At 42.0% G+C, this 22,936-nt stretch overlaps 1 protein-coding gene across 1 annotated transcript; it reads left to right on the forward strand.

Annotated features, from left to right (window-relative positions):
* The first annotated feature begins 7,708 nt into the window (after positions 1-7,708).
* On the forward strand, positions 7,709-22,113 carry LOC112068747 (adhesion G-protein coupled receptor F2-like). Its single transcript, XM_024135947.1, has 18 exons — positions 7,709-7,815; positions 14,504-14,564; positions 15,054-15,066; positions 15,293-15,421; positions 15,535-15,687; positions 15,919-15,983; positions 16,135-16,193; positions 16,336-16,457; positions 16,846-17,073; positions 17,264-17,500; positions 17,706-17,846; positions 18,063-18,259; positions 18,549-18,719; positions 18,802-20,124; positions 20,232-20,273; positions 20,397-20,432; positions 21,456-21,532; positions 21,745-22,113. The coding sequence occupies exons 1-17, from the start codon at positions 7,793-7,795 to the stop codon at positions 21,519-21,521; spliced, it is 3,066 nt and encodes a 1,021-aa protein (XP_023991715.1). The 5' UTR covers positions 7,709-7,792; the 3' UTR covers positions 21,522-21,532; positions 21,745-22,113.
* The last annotated feature ends 823 nt before the right edge of the window (positions 22,114-22,936 follow it).

Genomic DNA, 22,936 nt, shown 5'->3' on the forward strand with positions numbered 1-22,936 from the left:
CTCTGGACTGAGGTTGCCTCTGGACTGAGGGGTGCCTCTGGACTGAGGGGTGCCTCTGGACTGAGGGGTGCCCTCTGGACTGAGGGGTGCCTCTGGACTGAGGGGTGCCTCTGGGACTGAGGAGCTCTGGAGGGGGTGCTCGGACTGAGGGTGGCCTCTGGACTGAGGGGTGCCCTCTGGACTGAGGGGCGCCTCTGGACTGAGGGGCGCCTCTGGACTGAGGGGCGCCTCTGGACTGAGGGGCGCCTCTGGACTGAGGGGCGCCTCGACTGAGGGCAGCAGATGACTGAAGGCAGCTCATGACTGAAGAGCAGCTCTGACTGGCGGGCGGCTCTGGCGGCTCCTGACTGGCGGGCGGCTCTGGCGGCTCTGACTGGCGGGCGGCTCTGGCGGCTCCTGACTGGCGGCGGCTCTGGCGGCTCCTGACTGGCGGACGGCTCTGGCGGCTCCTGACTGACGGGCGGCTCTGGCGGCTCAGGACAGACGGGCGGCTCAGAATGGCGCTGGGCAGACGGGCGGCTCAGATGGCGCTGGGCAGACGGGCGGCTCAGATGGCGCTGGGCAGACGGGCGGCTCAGGCGGCGCTGGGCACGGGAGACTCTGGCTGCTGAGGCGCACAGTTGGCCTGGTGCGTGGCGCCGGAACTGGTGGTACCGGGCTGGGGACACGCACCTCTGGGCGAGTGCGGGGAGGAGGAACAGGGCGTACTGGACTCTGGAGAACACACAGGAAGCCTGGTGCGTGGTGTTGGCACTAGTGGTCTGGGTGGTGCGAGGGGCTGCCACAGGCGGACTGGTGCGTGGAGAAGGCGCCGGATAGACCGGACTGTGGAGGCGCACTACAGGTCCTCGAGCACCGAGCCTGCCCAACCCTACCTGGCTGAATAGTCCCCATGGCCATACCAGTACGGCGAGGTGGAATAAGCCGCACTGGGCTATGTACACTATGGGAGACACCGTAGATCCAGTTTCATGGCACCTGGCTCGATGCCCACCCTAGCCCGGCCGATACGAGGAGCTGGAATGTACCGCACCGGGCTATGCACACGCACGGGGACACTGTGCGTATCTCTGCATAACACGGTGGCCTGCCCGTCGCTCTCTCTCCACGGTAAGCACGGGGAGTTGGCTCAGGTCTCCTACCTGGCTTAACCCACTCCCGTGTGCCTCCCCCCAATAATTTTTTGGGGCTGCCTCTCTGGCTTCCAGCCGCGCTTACGGCAGCCTCCTCATACGCCGCCTCTCGCTTTCGCTGCCTCCAGCTCAGCTTTGGGGCGGCGATACTCACCAGCCTGTTTCCATGGTCCCTTTCCGTCCAGTATTTCCTCCCATGTCCAGAAATCCTGACTCGCTGTCTCCTGCTCCTGCCCGTTTACCACGCTGCTTGGTTCTTGTTTGGTGGGTTATTCGTTTTGGGGTGTTACCGAAAAACAGTCCCTGTGGCCACAAACACTGACACAGGAAAAACACCCACCAACCAACAGTGAAAACAGGCTACCTAAATATGGTTCCCAATCAGAGACAATGAATGACAGCTGCCTCTGATTGAGAACCATATCAGGCCAAACCTAGAAAAACCACACATAGAAACAGACAACATAGATAATACCCACCCAACTCACGCCCTGACCAAAATAATTGATTATGCTTATGTTGTATTAATAGAAGGGGAGGGGTTATAAAACCAGATTAACAATATATATACATTATGAGGTTTTAATATTGTTCCACAGTTGTTTTCTAGTTCTCTCTCTCTGCCTCTTATAAAGAGACCCCTCTGAGAAATGTGTGACTGAGACAGAACTCTGCAGGGGAGTGGAGGAGATAAGACTAGTTAGACATTCCACTATAAATCAACTTGGACATTTACTGCTAAGCTTTTAGATAACACACTAAAAGCCTAGTTTATATAGCTGTGTAGGCATGGTTTTGGTGTCATGAGTAAAAGAGAATGARGTAGGTAGTGAAATCACTTCGGYTTTGATAAAATAACATGGGACCTTTTCTTTGATGCAGAACTTACTCGGAAAAATGCGTGCTATGTTCCTGATTGTCAACTTCTGTCTGCAATTGCATTAGTAAAGGTTTCTGAATTATTTCATTAAAGATATTGTCATAATGCTAATTTCACCAATGAGCCAATGATTGACAAGGACCAAGGAACGAACCCTAACATTTGGCGAGCTAGCCAGGAGTGAGTGTCACCCCGGTTGGCGGAGATTCCACACCACGGTGTCAGAGCTCAAAATMAAATAAGGTAAGCAGACACCCGTTTAATCTAAGTCTGTAATTAAATGGCATTCACTGGCGTGGTTTCCCTCTAACAAGTAAGTGGCACCTCACTTTGAATATGACATAGTCAGATCCTAGTTTGGTAAACTTACGTAACGGGCTATTGGTGAAATGCATGATGTCAATATAGGAATGAAATGAAAGCTTGATGATTTTAATTTTAATTTGTTTACTAGTTATTTTATTGTGCAGAGGTGGTTTGACGAAGCTATCTGAGGTTAGCCCTATCCTACGGGGGTTGGCCGTTTATGAGTTAAATACTAGTTAGATTTGCAGAGGTGATTCAGCATTAATCACCTAATTTTATTTGAGGTAATTACCCAGATACTAGTTATTTTTTATTATTTTGTAGAGGTACCCAGTGAATGAGTTGAGTTGTTTATGTATAGTGTGTTGTATGTTTCATTGTTTGMTTGTCTGTGGATTATGGCYGGGMTTATTGGGTAATGGCCCAATAGTGMAATAAAAYGTTAGGAGTAGGACAGAAATTATTTAAATAAAAGGTATGTGTTCATAAAAYGTTACTTTGTATCACCACCAGGGGMCACTGGTATAACATACACCTGTTTATATAAGGTCCCACAGTTGACAGTGTATGTCAGAATAAAAACCAAGCCATCKGTTCGAAGGAATTGTCRGTATAGTTCCGAGACAGGATTGTGTRGAGGCACAGATCTGGGGAAAGGTACCAAAAATGTCTGCAGCATAGAAGGTCCCCAAGACCACAGTGGCCTCCTTCATTCTTAAATGGAAGAAGTTTYGAACCACCAAGACTTAAAGCTGGCTAAAGRTGGCTGCCCAGCCAAACTGAGCAATCGGTGACCAAGAACCCGATGGTCACTCTGACAGAGCACCAGAGTTCCTCTGTGGAGATGGGAGAACCTTCCAGAAGGACAACCATCTCTGCAGCACTCCACCAATCAGGCCTTTATGCTAGAGTGGCCAGACGGAAGCCACTCCTCAGTTAAAGGCACATGACAGCCAGCTTGGAGTTTGCCAAAAGGCACCTAAAAGACTCTCAGACCATGAAAAACAAGATTCTCTGGTCTGATGAAACTAAGATTGAACCTTTTGGCCTGAATGCAAGCGTCACGTCTGGAGGAATCCTGGCACCATCCTTACGTTGAAGCATGGTGGTGGCAGCATCATGCTGTAGGGATGTTTTACAGTGGCAGGGACTGAGAGACTAGTCAGGATGAAGGGTAAGTTGAATATAACAAAGTGAAAATCTGATGAAAATCTGATGAAAATCTGATGAAAATCTGCTCCAGAGCGCTCAGGCCCTCAGACTGTATCACGGCTCAGGCTAAGAACCAGATGCAGACACAGGAGGCAGATGGTACGAGTCTCAGTCTATAAAAGTTCAAGGGGCAGGCAAAAGGTTAGTCAAGGCAGGCAAAGGGTAGTAATCCAAATCAGAGTCAGGCAGGTACAGGAGGGCGGGCAGGATCAGGGTCAGGACAGGCAGAAAGGTCAGAACTGGGACGACTAAGAAACAAAAAACTAGAGCACAGGAAACACGGGAACACGCTGGTAGGATTTGATGGGACAAGACAAACTGGCAACAGACAAACAGAAAATGCAGGTATAAATACACAYGGGATAAGGACAGGAGATGGGAGACACCTGGTGGGGGGTGGAGACAAGCACAAAGACAGGTGAAACAGATCAGGGTGTGACAGACTGGGGCTAAGGTTCACCTTCCAACAGGGCAACGACCCTGGGCACACAGCAACGACAACGCGGGAGTGGCTCCGGGAGTGGCTTCGGGAAGTCTCTGAATGTCCTTGAGTGCGATCGAACATCTCTGGAGAGACCTGAAAATAGCTGTGCAGRGACGCTCCCCATCCAACCTGACCGAGCTTGAGAGAATCTGCAGAGAACAATTAATGAAATACAGGTGTGCCAAGCTTGTAAAGTCATACCCAAGAAGAATCGAGGCTGCAATCGCTGCCAAAGGTGCTTCAACAAAGTATTGAGTAAAGGGTCTGAATACTTATGTAAATCTGATATTTCATTAATTTTTATTTGTTATACATTTGCAAAAAAAACAACTGTATTTTGCTTTGTCTTTATGGGGTATTGTGTGTAGATTGATGAGGGGGGAAAAAACATTTTCATCCATTTTAGATTAAGGCTGTGACGTAACAAAATGTGGATAAAGACAAGGGCTCTGAATACTCTCCAAATGCACTGTAGTTATGCAAATCTGTGAGGTCAGGAAAACACATAGGCCTACCCATAGACAGTATAACCACATTTATGGTTGACATAACAGTAAAGTGGTAACTGAATCCAAAGCAAAAGTGAATGCTAAAATAAGACTACAAGTCATGTCATGAGTGAGATCAGTAAATGAGTCTAGCATGATAGATGTTCATGTTCAACCTGCCTTTGCATCAGTTGAAGATTGTGGAGGTATGAAAGTCAACCTATTACAGTTTCAAGTTTTAATGTCACATACATAAGTACAGTGAAATACCTTTCTTGCAAACTCTAAACCCAAAAATGCAGTAATCAATATAAATGTAGTACTAAAAAAGGTAAGCCTTTACTTGACAACCAGAGTCATAACACTTTATGACACGATCATAATCATGTCACAATATGTCATAACAGCTGACATAACGTGTCATAACCTGTCATTATATGGTCATAACACTGTCATGACCCATATATTTACATCTGTTGTGATGTACAGTATATTGTATTATTTTATGGCTGGTTATGACACCTACATAATATGTGTTTTTTTCCCTGCCACAATGTTTCCTTTCATTTGAAAGTTTGTGTCTTAAGTCCTTTGTTGTTGTTGTTGTAATGCTTCTTTCTTTGCTTCATTCTTTACAGTCATCTGTCTTTTCATCTCTTGCAGCCTGTCTATCACCCTCAGCATGAACTGCCTTCTTCCTATTAAGTTGTAATTTAATATTTTTTGATATCGAAGGCTTATTGTTAGGGAAGATTTTACAGGTTTTAGTAGGCACAACTGTAAAATCTTTCTTAACCTACCCGGACTTTGAGCTACTCCCCTCTGGGTGCAGGTATAGGGTTTTCCCCGGCAGGAAAAACAGAACAAGGCGATAATTTGTGCCAGGTGTGATATCCCTCTTAAACAGCTCAGGCTAATATTCCTATKTTTTTATTTATTTAACCTTATTTAGCTAGGCAAGTCAGTTAAGAACAAATTCTTATTTTACAATGATGGCCTACCCCAGCCAAACCCTCCCGTAACATGGATGACGCTGGGCCAATTGTGCGCCGCCCTATGGGACTCCCGATCACGGCCGGTTGTGATACCCAGTAAGGCCAGCAAGCTAGTCTCTTTTTATTGGTATGTAACTGCTATGAATGTTGTATTGTCAATTTGTTTTCTGCTGTATTTAAATGCCACTTTAAATGTGTACATGACACTGCAAAAACATCTCCCCATTGGGACAATAAAGTCAGTAAGGTAAAGTAAGATGTGTTTTTCCCTGACAAGAATTTTCCTTTCTTAAGTCCTTTGTTGTTGTTGTAAAGCATTCTTTACAGTCATGTTTTTTAATCATATTTTAAATAACTTGTAGAAAATATGACCATCCTGACCATTATGACCATCTTGTGTCAATTTACTTGGACTAAGAAAATACTTTTTATGACACCGTCAAGAAGCATTATGACCATCATAATCATATAAGCCAGATAGTCCTATCACGTACATGCCCTTAAATCAGTCATCAGTCAAAAAGAGGGTGTCTTGTCTTGCTCCTGAAATCTGCCCCTGCATTCATCAGAAACAGAGCATTGGGGTAGTTGCATGTCTGACATCAATGTGTGCGCAATTACAGTGATAATTTTATATGGTCAATTTCAGAAAAGTATATATAACATAAACATACTGTTTGCAAGTAGGCTTTGGTGTAATGGGATGTTTTGCCTTGTACGGTAGATTTTGTTGGTTTTGTGTCATGACAGTGTTTTTAGCCCAAACGGTTCGGACACTACAGACGTTTTCATTCGATTTTCAGGATGTCTCATGGTCTGACAAACACAGCTGTAGCTCGACCACCTTCCACCGCAGATGGGATGTCTAATGGTCTGACAAACACCGCTGTAGCTCGACCACCTTCCACCGCAGATGGGATGTCTAATGGTCTGACAAACCACGCTGTAGCTCGACCACCTTCCACGCAGATGGGATGTCTAATGGTCTGACAAACACCGCTGTAGCTCGACCACCTTCCACCCAGATGGGATGTCTAATGGTCTGACAACCCGCTGTAGCTGACCACCTTCCACCGCAGATGGGATGTCTCATGGTCTGACAAACATCGCTGTAGCTCGACCACCTTCCACGCAGATGGGATGTCTAATGGTCTGACAAACATCGCTGTAGCTCGACACCTTCACCGCAGATGGGATGTCTAATGGTCTGACAAACACGCTGTAGCTCGACCACCTTCCACCGCAGATGGGATGTCTCATGGTCTGACAAACATCGCTGTAGCTCGACCACCTTCCACCGTCAGATGGGATGTCTAATGGTCTGACAAACATGCTGTAGCTCGACCACCTTCCACCGCAGATGGGATGTCTCATGGTCTGACACAACACGCTGTAGCTCGACCACCTTCCACCGCAGATGGGATGTCTAATGGTCTGACAACACACGCTGTAGCTCGACCACCTTCCACCGCAGATGGGATGTCTAATGGTCTGACAAACACGCTGTAGCTCGACACCTTCCACCCGCAGATGGGATGTCTAATGGTCTGACAAACATGCTGTAGCTCGACCACCTTCCACCGCAGATGGGATGTCTAATGGTCTGACAAACACCGTGTAGCTCGACCACCTTCCACGCAGATGGGATGTCTAATGGTCTGACAAACACCGCTGTAGCTCGACCACCTTCCACTGCAGATGCGGAAGTCCGACAGGCGGATGTGGTGGGTTTTTTGTATTACGTTGCTTAGATTGACACGTGTGCGTCAAAAGACACTTAATTAACCAGTATTGAAGCAGTTACGAGGTAACTGTGGCTCAATACAGGCAGGCCTCATCAAGTACTGTGTTCTGTAATGTCTAGCTGGTAAATATTTGCAACTAAACTAAACACATTGGGCCTCTCACTGTTCCACCTGTCTTTCCTCAATTGAATGTATAATATTTAAATGTATAGGAATTACATGTAATGTCCAGGCAAAATTTCCTATTGATATAGTCTGTAACCTTCTGAAAGAAAAAGCTGGATTTGTTAGCCAAATGTGGATGGAAAGTTGAAGGCCTGAAGGCCCGTGTTGACCAGTCCAGATGGCATTGGGAGATACCAGCCATGCAAATGGCAGGAAACACTTTTTCAAAGCAGCTTCTTATCGTCATCTGACGCATCTCCTGTGCTGCTTTCAAGCTTTTTTCACTGTGAGCGTTCAGTCTACCCTGAAGGCCTCCTGGTGATCATGGATTACAAACTGCATCCCACCTATTGATCACTGGTTTCACAAGTAAAACCCAGGTTTATGAGCAGATTTCTTAAGTCAAGGTCAGTATCTCCTCTTCCTGAAAATATGTTATCTTTCAGAATTTCTATGAAGGACTGCATTTACAAATGGTTCATACTGCTTAATACTTGGTGGTTGCTCTGTATATTCTTATTCAAACGTATGCCAGTACATAGTTTGAAAATAACTTTAAACAGAACATTTTATTTTGTGTGAAACATTTTGAATATTGTGACATTTTTCTAAATTTAGTTACCAATAATTAGTTAGGCTAGCAAAATGGCTGTGTTGTATTGATGTTGAAAAATAGTTGACTTTTAAGGGAGATTTCCAAGACCCAAGACCTAAAAAGTGCTTTCAATTGAGACACCAGTTTATTTCTGCTCAAGTTCTTTTTAAATAATGTGAGCTTCTATAGACAGAAACAAGATGTGTCTGYAATAACGTTGCCTGTTTATACAGGCTGCTATTGCATAGTATTCTGTTCTATTCACACTACCTGGTGTACCATCTCATTAATGCTCAAATTAATGTCATATTGAGAGGCCATACGTTACTTTATAAAAGTGGCATAATTACTTTTTCTGTGCTGTGATAACCTCTAAACGCACCAGGATGTTTTGTACACACGGGTTCTCTGGGAAGGGTGATGGTTCTAAATCAAATCAAATTTTATTGGTCACATACACATGGTTAGCAGATGGTAATGCGAGTGTAGCAAAATGCGAGTGTAGCGAAATGCTTGTGCTTCTAGTTCCGACCGTGCAGTAATATCTATATCTGCAGTAACAAAGAATGTGGAACCATACTGACTCAATGGTTCATTGCCATTCAAAAAAGGGTTCTATCCTCTTTCAGTGATTATAAAAAATGAAGGGGTGGCTTATTAGAATATTTGAGGCGTGGTTTTTCATGGCTCTTTTTGTGCAACCGTGAGTGAGACTGTCATTCCAGTTTATCTGATCTGTTGTGTTATGCTATTACATTTTGTACAGTATATGTCCAGTGATGGTGTCTTGTGAAAAACTAATGTATAGACTTGTGTCAATTGAGAATGTTTGACTAAGTCAGTAGTTCTCAGTTCTCTCCTCAGCCATTCCAGAGCTAACACACCTGATTCAATTAGTTAATAAACACAATAACACAATTAACACAATAATGAAACATATGGTGTTTTAACAATATAATATGGCTATTAAACCAGAATAAAAAACGTTATAGTTCTAAAAATAACCTTTGAGATAGAGAACCTCCATAAAGGTTCTGTAACCCCTATAACCTCCATGAAGGTTCTATAAAGAACCATAAAATAAAACAATCTATACAGCCCCAAAAGGGTTGTAACCATTGTGGAACCCTTTTTTGGTGCTATATAGAAGAAAAAAGCACCATACAAGTTCCATTTAGAACCTTATGAGCATGGTTCTTTATATACAAGGGTTCTGCTATGGTTACAAGCCAAATAACCTTTATTTGGCACTATATAGAACAATTTGTTTTTATTGTGTAATTGTGCTAGCCCATAGGTTTAAGTATCATGTAAGATCGTGTAAGATCCAGCTGAATGTGTAGGCCAACCCTTTTCACTGTTAAATTACCTCAAGTAAAATGTTGAGGATATTTAGTTAATAACCATATGCATTTATGTGTGCCATGGCGGTCTACACTGGAAAAAATGAACATTCTTTAATGGTTCATCCTCAGCTCTTAAGGTTCCTTGGAGAACTCTTACGCGATAAAGAACCTTTGAGTTAAGTGTGAAGTGCTTGACGTGGCATCTACGGTTCTTCAGAATTCTAAAAGTTTCTTGAAATATYTGAAAGCCTACAAATGTGTCCCTTTCATATCAGTTAAATTAACACTGTGAAGAAGTACAATTACCCCCAGTGTAGGTGTCAATAACCAGAGTTGAACCAAAACTACACCCATCACTATATTTCCCAGCATGCTCTATTGCAGTTACATTTTTAGAATCGTTTTTATCAATACCGACAGTGCCTTCAGAAGGTATTCAAACCCCTTGACTTTTTCCACATTTTGTTGAGTATTAAATTGAGATTTTATGTCACTGGCCTACACACAATACTCCATAAGGTCAAAGCTTGTTATGGCAAGCCTAAATAAGTTAATGAGTAAAAATGTTTAAAAAAACATAGTGATAGGCATTCCGGCTCTTTTCAGTGAGCCGGCTCGTTCGGCTCAGCTCACCAAAAAGCTGCCTCACTTTCGAGGGGCTGATGCGGTTTCTTCTCTCAGTAATTATTTGTCCCGTTTTCGAGAAGACCCTCTCAGAGGGAACGGATGTGGCCACTATGCAGAGTCTCCCTGTCATGACTTTAGTAAGCCGTGGGTAGACAGAGGCCTTGGTCTTCCTCCAGCTCAGAGGATCTGCAGATTGGAGGGGCTCCTCCAAATAGGATCGGACCTCCATTATGGCATTATGGCATCTGCTGAGGGATTCCTTCGTGCTACATCCTCAGTTGCTCTCTCGTCAAACAACATCCAAACAGCAGACGTTTGTGGCACTACTGCTGGTGCTTCTGCTCCATCTGATCCCTCTTCTTCCTGTTGCCCTGGTGCCTGAGCCAGCTGACTGCTGGGGCTGACCCTCCCTGCTGCAGAGGTTATTCTTTGAAGAGCCTCATCAATCGCTCAACGCATCACTGAAGGCTAACTTCTTAAACCTGGGGTCAAGTTCAGCGGTTTCTGATAGCACGTGATTATATTCCATTCTGTGGAACTTTCTGTCCATTGATGAACATAGGGTGTCCATCAACTCTGTCACATGTCCTGTGGTTACATTTGCTTCTCTCTGGCGACTGGCTGTGATTCGCTGCAGACCCTTACACAGGAATATCATTTTTGAGGCTGTCACATAGTTGAAAAGAGAGAACAGTAACTTATTAGTTCAGGTTCATGTTTTGTCTACTGATACTACATTCTCATCTACTGCTCATATACATATATAATTACTGGATTAAATAATGATGTAGTAATAACTGCTTACTGTACCTCTCTCCACTGATCTCCACAGTGACCTGCTCAAAGGGTTCCAGGACTCTGCACACATGCTCCACCACCTCCCATTCCTCTTGGTTCAGAGCATCAACAGGTGCATTGACGATGGCCAGGGTAGAGATGATGGCTGGCATCCTTTGACTCAAGAAACCGCTTCAACCTTTTAAAATGTTGAATTCCACTTTGTAGTGCAGTCTTGTTTAGGCCTCAGCTCAGGCATCCCCATCTGGCGTTGTGTAGACTTTAGTTTTTCAGCACCTACTGTGCTCCTGTGGAAATATTCCACAGCTGCTTTCACTTTTGTCCACAGTGGGCTTCATCACATTCAGAGCATCTCTTACAATCAGGTTGATTGTCTGGGCAAGACATGGGTGATGGGTCCATTTAAACATTTTCATGGATTAGGTTATGTTAGCTGTATTGTTGCTAACACAACATACCACTTTTCCATCTACTTGCCATTCTATGGCCACTCTCAACAGTTCCTCTGTCAAGTTCCCWAAGGTATGTCTGTCGCTGAACTCAAAGCAGTCCAGAAGACAGCTAGACATCGAAAAATCTTCAATGAAGTGACATGTAACCGACATCTAAAAAGTGGTTACCTTTGATGTCCAGCAGTCAGTGGTAAGGCAAACTGCAGTAGCTTTTTGGACTCTTTCCTGTGTACTCTCGTACAGTTGTGGAATAAGTGATTTTGAAAGGGTTTTCCTGCTTGGAATTGTGTACATTGGATTTAGACTATTGCTATAATTTCCATGATCGAAAATGGCTGGAAATCGGTGGCAGTCATTTTAGCCAATGCAATATCAATTTGGCCTTCTTTTGCTACAGACATAGACTTTGGCATAAACTGGTCCATAGAAGACTGTGTTGCTGTGGGTCGCGGAGTAGGACTACTTGACTGAGTGGATACATCTCCACATGTGGAGATGCTGGCTCCACCACTATCACTAGCTCCGCTACAGCTAGCTTCACAGTTGGGTGCACAGATCGCATATGCCGCTGTAGGTTGTGCATAGAACCYGCGTTATATGAGATTTTGTTTTGGCAAATTCTACACTGTGCTCTAACATTGTCTACATTATTAAAATGCATCCAAATGCTACTGTGCTTCCGACTCATTTTCCAGCTGTTGTTTTCACATTTTCCAGCTGTTGTTTTCCTTTCTCTCCTCGGCTGTTAAGTGTGTGACTGTGATTGAGTTGGCTCGGCACTCCCTCACGTATCTTTGGTTCATTGGTTGACACTGCGTGCTTGATTGACAGGAACAACAGGTGAGGCTGTTAGTCTGAGCAGACAGTCAGAACGAATGTCTGTGCYCTTGAGCATTTAGGCCTATATTATTCGATTTATTTTTTCGTTCTTTGAATTAGTTAATTCTATTCATTCAAATCTTTTGATTATTCATATCTTAATTTTATAATAGTTTTATAAATAGATTTGGCTCTTCTGATATGCGAGCCGGCTCCCAACGTTCACCTACAAGAGCCGGCTCATAGAGCCGACTCGTTCACGAACGACCCATCACTACTTAACAAGTCACATAATAAGTTGCATGGACTCACTCTGTGCGCAAAGATAGTGTTTAACACATCTCTGTACCCCACACATAAAATTATCTACAAGGTCCCTCAGTCGAGCATTGTATTTCAAACACAAAATCAACCACAAAGACCAYGGAGGTTTACCACATGCCTCGCAAATAAGGGCACCTATTGGTAGATGAGTAAAAGAAAAAGAAAAAAAACAGACATTGAATATCTCTTTGAGCATGGTGAAGTTATTAAGTTATTACACTTTGGATGGTGTATCAATACACCCGGTCACTACAAAGATACAGGCGTCCTTCCTAACTCAGTTGCCGGAGACAAAGGAAACCATTCAGGCATTTCACCATGAGGCCAACGGGTGACTTTAAAACCGTTGCAGAGTTTAATGGCTGTGAAGGGAGAAAACTGAGGATGGATCAACAACATTGTAGTTACTCCACAATACTAACCTAAATGATAGAGTGAAAAGAAGGAAGCCTGTACAGAATAAAACTATTCCAAAACATGCGTCCTGTTTGCAATAAGGCATTAAAGTAAAACGGCAAAAAATGTGGCAAAGAAATTTACTTTATGTCCTGAATACAACATGTTTGTCACGTTCTGACCATAGTTCTTTTGTATTTTCTTTGTTTTAGTGTGGTCAGGGCGTGAGTTGGGTGGGTTATCTATGTTTTGTGTTTCTATGATGGGTTTGTCGTTTGGCCTGATATGGTTCTCAATCAGAGGCAGGTGTTTGTCATTGTCTCTGATTGGGAACCATATTTAGGTAGCCTGTTTTGTCTTTTGGTTTGTGGGTGTTTGTCTTCCGTGTCAGTGTTTGTTGCCACACGGTACTGTTTCGTTTGTTCACTTCGTTTATTGTTTTGTTCCAGTGTTCAGTTTTGTTTATTAAAAAGACATGAACACTTACCACGCTGCGCTTTGGTCCGATCCTTCTACCACCACAGACGATTGTTACAATGTTATGTTGGGGCAAATCCAACACAACACTTCACTGAGTACCACTCTTCATATTTTCAAGCAATGTGGTGGCTGCATTATGTTAWGGGTATGCTTGTGATCGTCAAGGACTAGGGAGTTTTTTAGGYATAAAAATAAACGGAATYAAGCTAATCACATGCAAAATCCTAGCMAAAACCTGATTCAATCTGCTTTCCAACAGACATTGGGAGACAAATTCACCTTTCAGCAGYACAATAAGCAAAAAGACAAGGCCAAATTTACACTTGAGTTGCTTACCAAGACSACATGGAWTGTTCCTGAGTGGCCTAGTTASAGTTTTGACTTATATCGGCTTGAAAATCTATGGCAAGACTTCAAAATGTCTYTCAAAGCAATTTTTTTWATAATAATTTATGATCCAGGTGTGCAAAACTCTTAGAGACTTATCCAGAAAGACATTTATTGACTCAGAGTTGTGAATACTTATGTAAATTAGATATTTCTGTATGTCATTTTCAATATATTTGCAAAATTTTATAAAAACATGTTTCACTTTGTCATTATGGGGTATTGTGTGTAGATGGGTGAGAGAAAAAAAATATTTATTCCATTTTGAATTCAGACTGTAACACAACAAAATGTGGAAAAAGTCAAGGGGTTTGAATACTTTCTGAAGGGACTCTTCWGGCATGTAAATTGTTGAAAGGACATACCGAACAGTGTACATAGTACGTGCATTGTTCTGGGTTTTGTTTATTGATCAGAGAGATTGACAAGGATCATTCAGTGCACCATCAGCAGTTCAGCAGGACAAGCTCACTGTCTCCTGTGTTTGTGTTACGGGGAAAATGCAAAGTAATGCAAAGGAAAGTTTGTCTAGTTAAATTATGACTTTGTGTACTTCAGGGAAAGGAGCACATGAGATACGAGGTTATAATGGTTATGACGTGTATTCATTATTTAAGTAGCTACCTCACAGGGAAATATTAAAAAGAAAAGGAAATACATTCCCAGAGATGGATAATAACATCTGAATAGAATAATAAAAGCAACAAATAGACACAGACTCAAATGAGACAAATATAACAACAATGGGTATTGACTATCAGAAAATTGATGTTATGTCTTCACTTTTTGTTTCACTCGAAGAGCCAAACATTGTAATTAAGTAATGTGTCCAAATTATTGAAGCAGTGTCCATCTTCTTTACTTCCATCAGACAAACGATGTGGGCCAGAGCTGTAATACTTTTCATTGGTGTGGTATTCCACTACCAYCAGGTAAGCAGTACATTGTAATGGTATTTGAAATGAGCCGYTAAGACAATTTACACAGGAGCCATGGATGTTAGCCAAGTAAATCAAGTATAGCACAGATAAAAACTAAACATGTTATAGAGAAATGGAAGTAACTTAATTAATGTATATTATCTCACAGATTAATTCTAGTGGTCAGAGGGGGTGTGGTATATGGCCAATATGCCACGGTTAAGGGCTGTTCTTATGCACAACGCAATGCAGAGTGCCCGGATACAGCCCTTAGCCGTGGTATATTGGCCATATATCACAAACCCCTGAGGTGCCTTATTGATATTATAAACTGGTTACCAACATAATTAGAGTAGTAAAAATAAATGTTTTGTCATACCCGTGGTATARGGTCTGATATACTACCGCTGTCAGCCAATCAGCATTCAGGGCTCAAATCAGCCAGTTTATAATGTTCCTTTAGTGATGAAATATAATGTGTCTCTCTCTTCATTCACACAGGCCTTAGCAGTGGGTGAGTTATTTATACATGTATGTCTGAATACATAACAAACCAAGCAGCTTACTCTCTATGAAAAGAACCATAAAGGGAATGCATGAGGAAATGTGAAATTACTAAGTAACTCACACAAGCAGATGCACACTTGAAGACCCTCTCCTCTTATGATTTAAATCAGAAGTCGAACAGGCTCTCATGCCTATTTGCCAAAATGTTTCCTTTATGTCACTGGTTGTTTTAGATACCTACATGGCTGAGTTCATGATAGAAAGCAATGCTACGATGTACGTCTCTGGTGCTCTATCAGCAATCAAGCAAATAGCAACACCTAATACAACAGTGACTATTGAACTGCTTGAACTAACAGCAGGTACAGTATCACTATTTCTACCAAATATGGTTTCATAGAGAAAAATGTGTTTAAAATGCTTCTCTATCAGTGTTTCATCCATAGCCCGAATGATCATGTGTGTTTCTTTGTAGAATGTCAAATTGTCGGGAATGCTTCTACGTGTAACTGTTCATCAGCGTACATCTGGAGTAACGACGTGTGTGGCAATTTCCAGTGTTGCAATGACACATATTGTAACGCAAATATTTCTCACTACCCAGCCTTCTGCATACCCAAAGTGAAAGGTACTGCTGCTGATACTGTTATTTCTACTATCATTCTTCTATATGATCAGTAGCCTAGCCCTAGTTGATACTATTAAAAAAAGTATTGTTATGATTCCTTCTTCATTGTATCATTGTTGCTGTTGTTTCTACTAATTGTCATCCACTGCTATTATTAATGTAGTTATTGTTYTTGTTGCAGTGTTACTGTATATTTTACACTATTATAATTGTTTGTTTTTGTTGACATAGTTCGCTTAAATGGAACAGTCCAAGTGAGATTAACAATTTATCAAACTGATACTATCAAAAAACAGGTACATTTTCATTTTTATTTTTGGGAATTCAAATTCGCTGAAATAGTAGTTTTGGTTTTGATAAAAATGATTAACATGTATAATGAGTTAAAGTGACACCTGAACACACAGTATATGTAATATTGATGATAAAACGTCCTTTTTCTCTCAGCTTACAGATGGTTTTAAACAATTACATGGGTTTGGGTACCTCAATGTGTCTGGACCGAGGTACTGAAATCTAAATGTATTAGATGTATTTTCTCATTGCTTAATATTTGGCAGAGTGCTTGTTTTTCTCCCCAAAGGTGCAACATCAATTTCTGTTTTTGTCTCCCTTTCACCCATTGGCAACTCAATACTGACACATAAGGGATGCTGGCCAAATTGTTGATTTCAAAGTGGATCTCAGTGTCATATTTCTGACTGATACACTTGCAAAAATAATAGCTGACCTGGAACCTACTGTTGGCAAAATAGCTGTTGAAACATCAGGTAAATGCCCTGCCCCTTCCAATACAGTACAGTCATTTCACGTAGTGATATTAAGACCATGAGTAGATCTGKCAAAAACACCCAGGCATTAGGCTCAGATAAGTCACACGAGAAAATATTATATACAGTATATATATWTTTTTWWAAAGGGAGTCTCTGCACACTCCAATCAGTTGCAGTTTCAGAGTTTAACTTGCTAAGCTTTCGATACTATGATGACCTTCGCCGAATCATACAAACAAGTGCAGAGACAGTTTCATACTGAGAAATGTGGCAAGGATTATGGTATGAAATAGATGATGTTATGTTGGAAATGATTATGTAAAGCGTGTAAGGATGTATTGTATTATTTATTGCATTGATACTGTATGTTTTTGCTTTTCCACAGGACTCGTGAGCATTCAGTATCCAATGGACACAGTGAAATTCTCCTCAACACCGATGCTAAACTGCAGATTTGAAGAGAAAGCAAACGGCTCTTGGAACTGGAAACTGTTAAAAGGAAATAAGACATTTGATCTGAACACTGGAAGCAGCATAACCGTCTCATTCCCCAATGAAACGCCATCCAATTATACCACAGTCCAAATATTAAAGTTGTCAGGGAACTGGGCAGGTGAGTCTGAGAGACCTATGATGCTTGCCAATATAAGTCGAGGGTGTAGGATTCTATTTCATGTTTATGAAGTCATTGTAAATATAGCATCTCATTTTATTCGATGTTGAAATAGGCCTACTGATGATAATGTTTATTGCTTTTTGAGTGATGATTAACTATTTTATCCCTCTTTTAAATGCTTCTGAAGGGATTTATAAGTGTGGATTTTCCAAAGGGTCCATTGTGCACGCAGCCTCTGCAGAGTTGAAGGTAGCCCTGCTACCAGATAAGATCACCATGACGAGTGACCCACTGACTGTAGATTGCCAAGATGCAGCGCCTCATGTTACAGTCACCGCAACCATCGATAACAGCACAGAGCAATACACGYTCACTTGGTTTTACCAAAATAATCTCCAAACTACAAATCTCCAAACTCAACCAGGTACCAGGAACTCTTAGTCTTGTGTCTTGAACTATGTATCACCTTATTTGTTTTTGTGCTCAAAATGATTAAAGTTGCAGTAACTCAATAAAAATAAGCAGTTGCTTATCAACAGATAGTTTGTGGATAGTTTGACCATCTGTAGAGCATCTACAGATGGAACATCTTCACTATCCAAATAAAGTGTGACACCATTCTATTCTAGAACCACCAGCGGGGATAGCCTACACCACAGTGATATCTATAAATTGCAATCCATCAAGCTCACCCCATGTTGTCATCGTCAACTTTAAAAACCAGATGGATGAGAACAAGATTGCAAGCATAACTATCCCAGTGATATATGGTATGTTCAGATTGTATGAGTCCTTAAAAAAAAGATGAACAAAAGAAAAGCCACACCAGTTAATTACTATCCTTCAAATGTGTTTCTTAAGTGATTTGTTAAAGTCCCCTTACATCCAGAAGGGATGAAGAAGATGAATTGTTCACACAATGAAGTTCACACAATGAAGTGGAGGCTTAATTCCTATTAATACTCTTTACTGCTGTTTATATTCAGCTCAGGACAAGAACCAGGCTTGTCCTGAAGAAAATAATGTTTGGCCAAAAACTCCAAAAGGTGTAACTGTTACCATACGAAAATGTGAGGTGAATAGAGTGGGGTACAAAGAGCGGACATGCAAGGGGCCTGAATGGATGCAAGTGCTGGATAACTGTGTCAATGAGCAGCTAAACAAAGTTGTCAATGCAGCAGCAGTGAGTATGGCCTTTCACATTCTGCACTCACACAACTCTTATACTGTAAAGTTGATATGGAACATTGGTAATGTTTTGGTGAATGCCTACATTTTCTGTAAAAGTGCATTCCTGCCATTTAGTAATATGACAACACTACTCACGGGTTGGTCATATGATATCTCACATTCTTCAACTACACATCCAGCCACTGGAATGATGTGTGACTTGCGTTGAAATACTCTGGGCCTGTAGAATGTGTTGGTATGGGAAACAAAGTTACTATTCCATGTTTGTTTTTACATCACAGGATTTTAAAGAGGGACTTGGGGCCACTCTGCAGGTTGCTATTCAAATCTTTTCTGATTTGAAGAGCAGCCTGGTTGCTGACTCAGTTGCTGATCTGAGTGCATCCATCAATGTTCTGGACATCATGTCGAGAGCATCAGAAACCATCACCCTGGATAACTCCATTTTAGATGTGAGCCATACCCAAAACAACAGTTATACAGTCGTGTACAATATATCTCATACAGAAACATAAATGTATATTTATTTTTCAGGGATTTCTTGGTGCAGCAAGCAACATGTTGAATAACACTTGGAAGGCAGTCAACAAAACCCTTGAATACGACATGTCCTCAAAATACCTCACGTCTATCGAGGGTCTAGTGAATAACATCAAAATGAATACCAGTGACGGAAATGACACCCCAAATATACAACTCAAACTCTGCAATGTTCAAAACAGCACATCTTGCAATGACATTGTGTTTGGCGTAGAGGTCAAATTGGCCCTGTCCTCGGGAATAGTGAAAACTGTGGGAGTAAAAAATCTAGCTGACAAATTAGACAATTCAAAATTCTCAGGCTATAAGTTCCCTAGCATTGTGGTGTCAGCCACACTGCAAAACAGCAATGACTCCATAATAGACATCAAATTGGACTTTCCCATCAACCAGTCGATGGCTCAAGACTCCAACATCCTCTGTGTGTTCTGGAACACCACATTGAATGAATGGTCTGAAGAAGGCTGCAAGTGGAATGAAAGGGTCAACAATAGAAGCTATTGCGAGTGCACCCACCTGACCTCCTTTTCAGTGCTGATGTCAAAGTTCCCGGTGACCCTGCTCTTTCTGGATGAGATCACCTACGTGGGCCTCGGCGTGTCCATCTGCTCCCTCCTCATCTTCCTCATCATTGAGGCGCTGGTGTGGTCGGCCGTCGTCAAGTCCAACCTCTCGCACTTCCGCCACACGGCCCTGGTCAACATCTCACTGTGCCTGTTACTGGCCGACTGCAGTTTCCTGGCCGCCTGCTTCCCCAGCATCAAAACTTCTACCTGGTGCCTCATCCTGACCGTGACCGAGCAGTTCTTCTTCCTGGCTATGTTCTGCTGGATGCTATGCCTCAGCATCATGCTACTACACCAGCTCATCTTCATCTTCCACCCGCTGAGGAAGAGGGTATATTTGCTCCTGTCCACCATCCTCGGCTACATCTGTCCCACACTGATAGTGTCAGCTACCTATGTGTACTACAAATACACAGGGAAACCCTACCACGACACGGAAACCTGCTGGCTCACTTACGAGGGACCTCTGAAGGGGTCCATTCACGCATTTCTTCTGCCTGTCTGGACGATTGTTTTGATGAATCTCTTCTCCATGGGTGTTGTCATCATGACACTCCTAAAGTCCACTGTCTCTGATGGGAGTAAAACCGATGAGAAAGAGGCAGCCAAAAGCATCATGAAAGTGATGGTCTTTTTAACACCAGTCTTTGGGGTAACATGGGTTTTGGGATTCTTTGTGCACACCATTGATGTCAAAGCACCAATGGGTGATCTGATGCATTATGCTTTCACCATCATAAACTCCTTTCAGGTACTTTTTCATCCATTTTCCATTACAGATATTCCTGTCTGAAACTATTGAGTGAAATTAGCTGTAATTCATTTGTACCATTGTATTCATTGTGTGATGTTTTTCAGGGCCTCTTCATTTTGCTGACTGGATGTTTTGCAGAGAAAAGGGTATTTGTCCATCCTTAAAGATCTTATATAATTTAATAGTGTTACAATAGTGAATAATGTACACTAACTGTATAGATATTATGTACCCTTACTACTACTCCTTCTTTGTCATGTTAATACCAGGTGAGAGATGAGGTGTTGAAACTTTTCTTGGCTGGGGTGAGTTCTGCTCTTTTTTTCCTGCTTTTGTTGCCTTTCCTTTCAAGTGGTGTTAGAGGACCAGTAGGAGGCACTCTTTCCTCTGGTCTAAKAAATATCCCAATGCCCCAGGGCAGTGATTGGGGACACTGCCCTGTGTAGGGTGCCGTCTTTCGGATGGAACGTTAAACGGGTGTCCTGACTCTCTGAGGTCATTAAAGATCCCATGGCACTTATCGTAGGAGTAGGGGTGTTAACCCCGGTGTCCAAACCATCACGGTCACCCAATAATCCCCAGTTTACAATTGGCTCATTCATCCCCCTCCTCTCCCCTGTAACTATTCCCCAGGTCGTTGCTGTAAATGAGAACGTGTTCTCAGTCAACTTACCTGGTAAAACCACGGATACATTTTAAAAAATGAAACCATTTAAAGAGCAGTGAAATGTGGTTAAATCTTTCTTCAAGTTGCTCTTATACCTGTGTAGGAATGCTATGATTACGCTAGTTACAACATTGTACTTCCATAGTACTATGGTAATTGTCTTGTAATGACATAGTAATGGAAGTGAAGGGTTTTACACAAATGGAATACTTAAGCAATAAGGCCCGAGGAGGTGTGGTATATGGCCAATATACCATGGCTAAGGGCTGTTCTTAGGCAAGGCGCAACGCGGAATGCCTGGACACTGCCCTTAGCCGTGGTATATTGGCCATATATCACAAACCCCCGGGGTGCCTTACTGTTATTATAAACTGTTTACCAACTTAATTCGAGCAGTAAAAATAAATGTTTTGTCATACCCGTGGTATACAGTCTGATATACCACAGCTGTCAGCCAATCAGCATTCAGGGCTCGAACCACCCAGTTTATAAAGACGGTTTAATAACTAAATTCCTTTGTAATTAGAAAGCAAAGCAAAATAAAGCACTATGTATCAATATTGTAATGCCAGTGTAATTACAGTGTTACTACACAGAAAAGCAACATAATGTCATGTGTTACTGAAAGCACAGATATAAATCTTCCCACCTCTCTCACCAGGCACCTACTACCAAAGGGAAAAGTGAGAGTATAAAAAACCTGACAAAGTCCACTTCAAATAATTGATGAACATCAAGGTTTGTACAGTCTTGATACAAGACAAGCATGTCTGCTGCTAAACACGTGTCATTTCAATAATTCAATTAACACCTAACTCTTAACTCCTCGAGCCCTTAATTAGTTAATTCAGGCATGCTAGTACTGGGCTGTAACAAAAGCCTGCACACTTTAAGGGTCTGCACGATTGGGGATTGAAAGACACTGACTCATCATATGTTTTCTGCCTCAGAAAACTAGCTATATACTGGATCAAGCTATATACTGGATCAGGACCAACCCATATGTCTGCCACTACACTCACCCATACAGAAACATCCACCTGGTTGGTTCCTCAAAGACAGGGATGGCTGTGGTTTAGGTGGTGTTTAGACAGGTCTTTTCATGATTTCATTATATTATGTCAATTACCTATCAAGTTTCATATTAATATCTGAACTCCTAGACATGAATCAATTGCTAAACACATCTTTGTGATTTCCTGTAAACTTATTTCCTACAAACAGTACAGTAGCATACTATGATGTCAGAAGAGATGTCATAATATTACTGTTGTGTTGGTCAATGGCATTTGGTTAAATATAACTAATGATTTAATTTATTACGTTTTCCTGTACTTGCATTATTTATGACTGTCGATGAAATGTGTCAATCAAAGTTATTGTAATAAAGGAAGGCCAGGATTCAATCAGAGGCATGTTGTAGACAAACACATTGCATACTGACAAAGTGCCTTTTAAAGGCTATTTCCCCAACATTTGCAAAGATTGCATTCACGGTAAACACTGCAGATATTGGCTCAAGCAGAAATTACCTTGAAAATCCCTTCAAGTGCTGTGCACTTGTAGACAACGTGCCTTTGATTGAATCCCGGCCTAATTGTTTTTTTAATCTGAACCCGCTGCCACCAATTTATTGTTAGGAATATAGGAGTATCATTTGTGGCTCTACAGCAAATGCATTTATGTAATAGAATGAGAAACCTAGGGCTGGATTCAATCCATTTCGACAAAGTATTGTGGAAGATCCACATAAAAATGTTAAGGTAATATCTGATTGAGCTGACATGCAGTCTCTGCAACCATGGGAACGCTGCCTAATTGTCAATTGTTCCATGGGAACGCTGTCTTAATTGTCAATTGCACTATAAAGCAGATCTTCAGTGCTACGGAATGAATAGAGCCCCTAGATTAACTAGCTTTATTAGGGAAGGGTAGTATCTCCATTAGTCTATGGCCTAGATTCAATCCAGAGTGTGATTGACATTTAAAGGCAATGTTCCCACATTTCTCAGAGACTGCATTCACAGTAATGTCAGTCCAATCGGAAATTGCCTTTAAATGTCAATTACGCTGTAACATGGATCTTCAGTCTGAATTAAATCTAGCCCTATGTTAATGTTTATTTTTTACATTGTTAGCTGT

This window comes from Salvelinus sp. IW2-2015, unplaced genomic scaffold (genome assembly GCF_002910315.2).
Source record: "Salvelinus sp. IW2-2015 unplaced genomic scaffold, ASM291031v2 Un_scaffold690, whole genome shotgun sequence".
NCBI classification, from domain to species: domain Eukaryota; kingdom Metazoa; phylum Chordata; class Actinopteri; order Salmoniformes; family Salmonidae; genus Salvelinus; species Salvelinus sp. IW2-2015.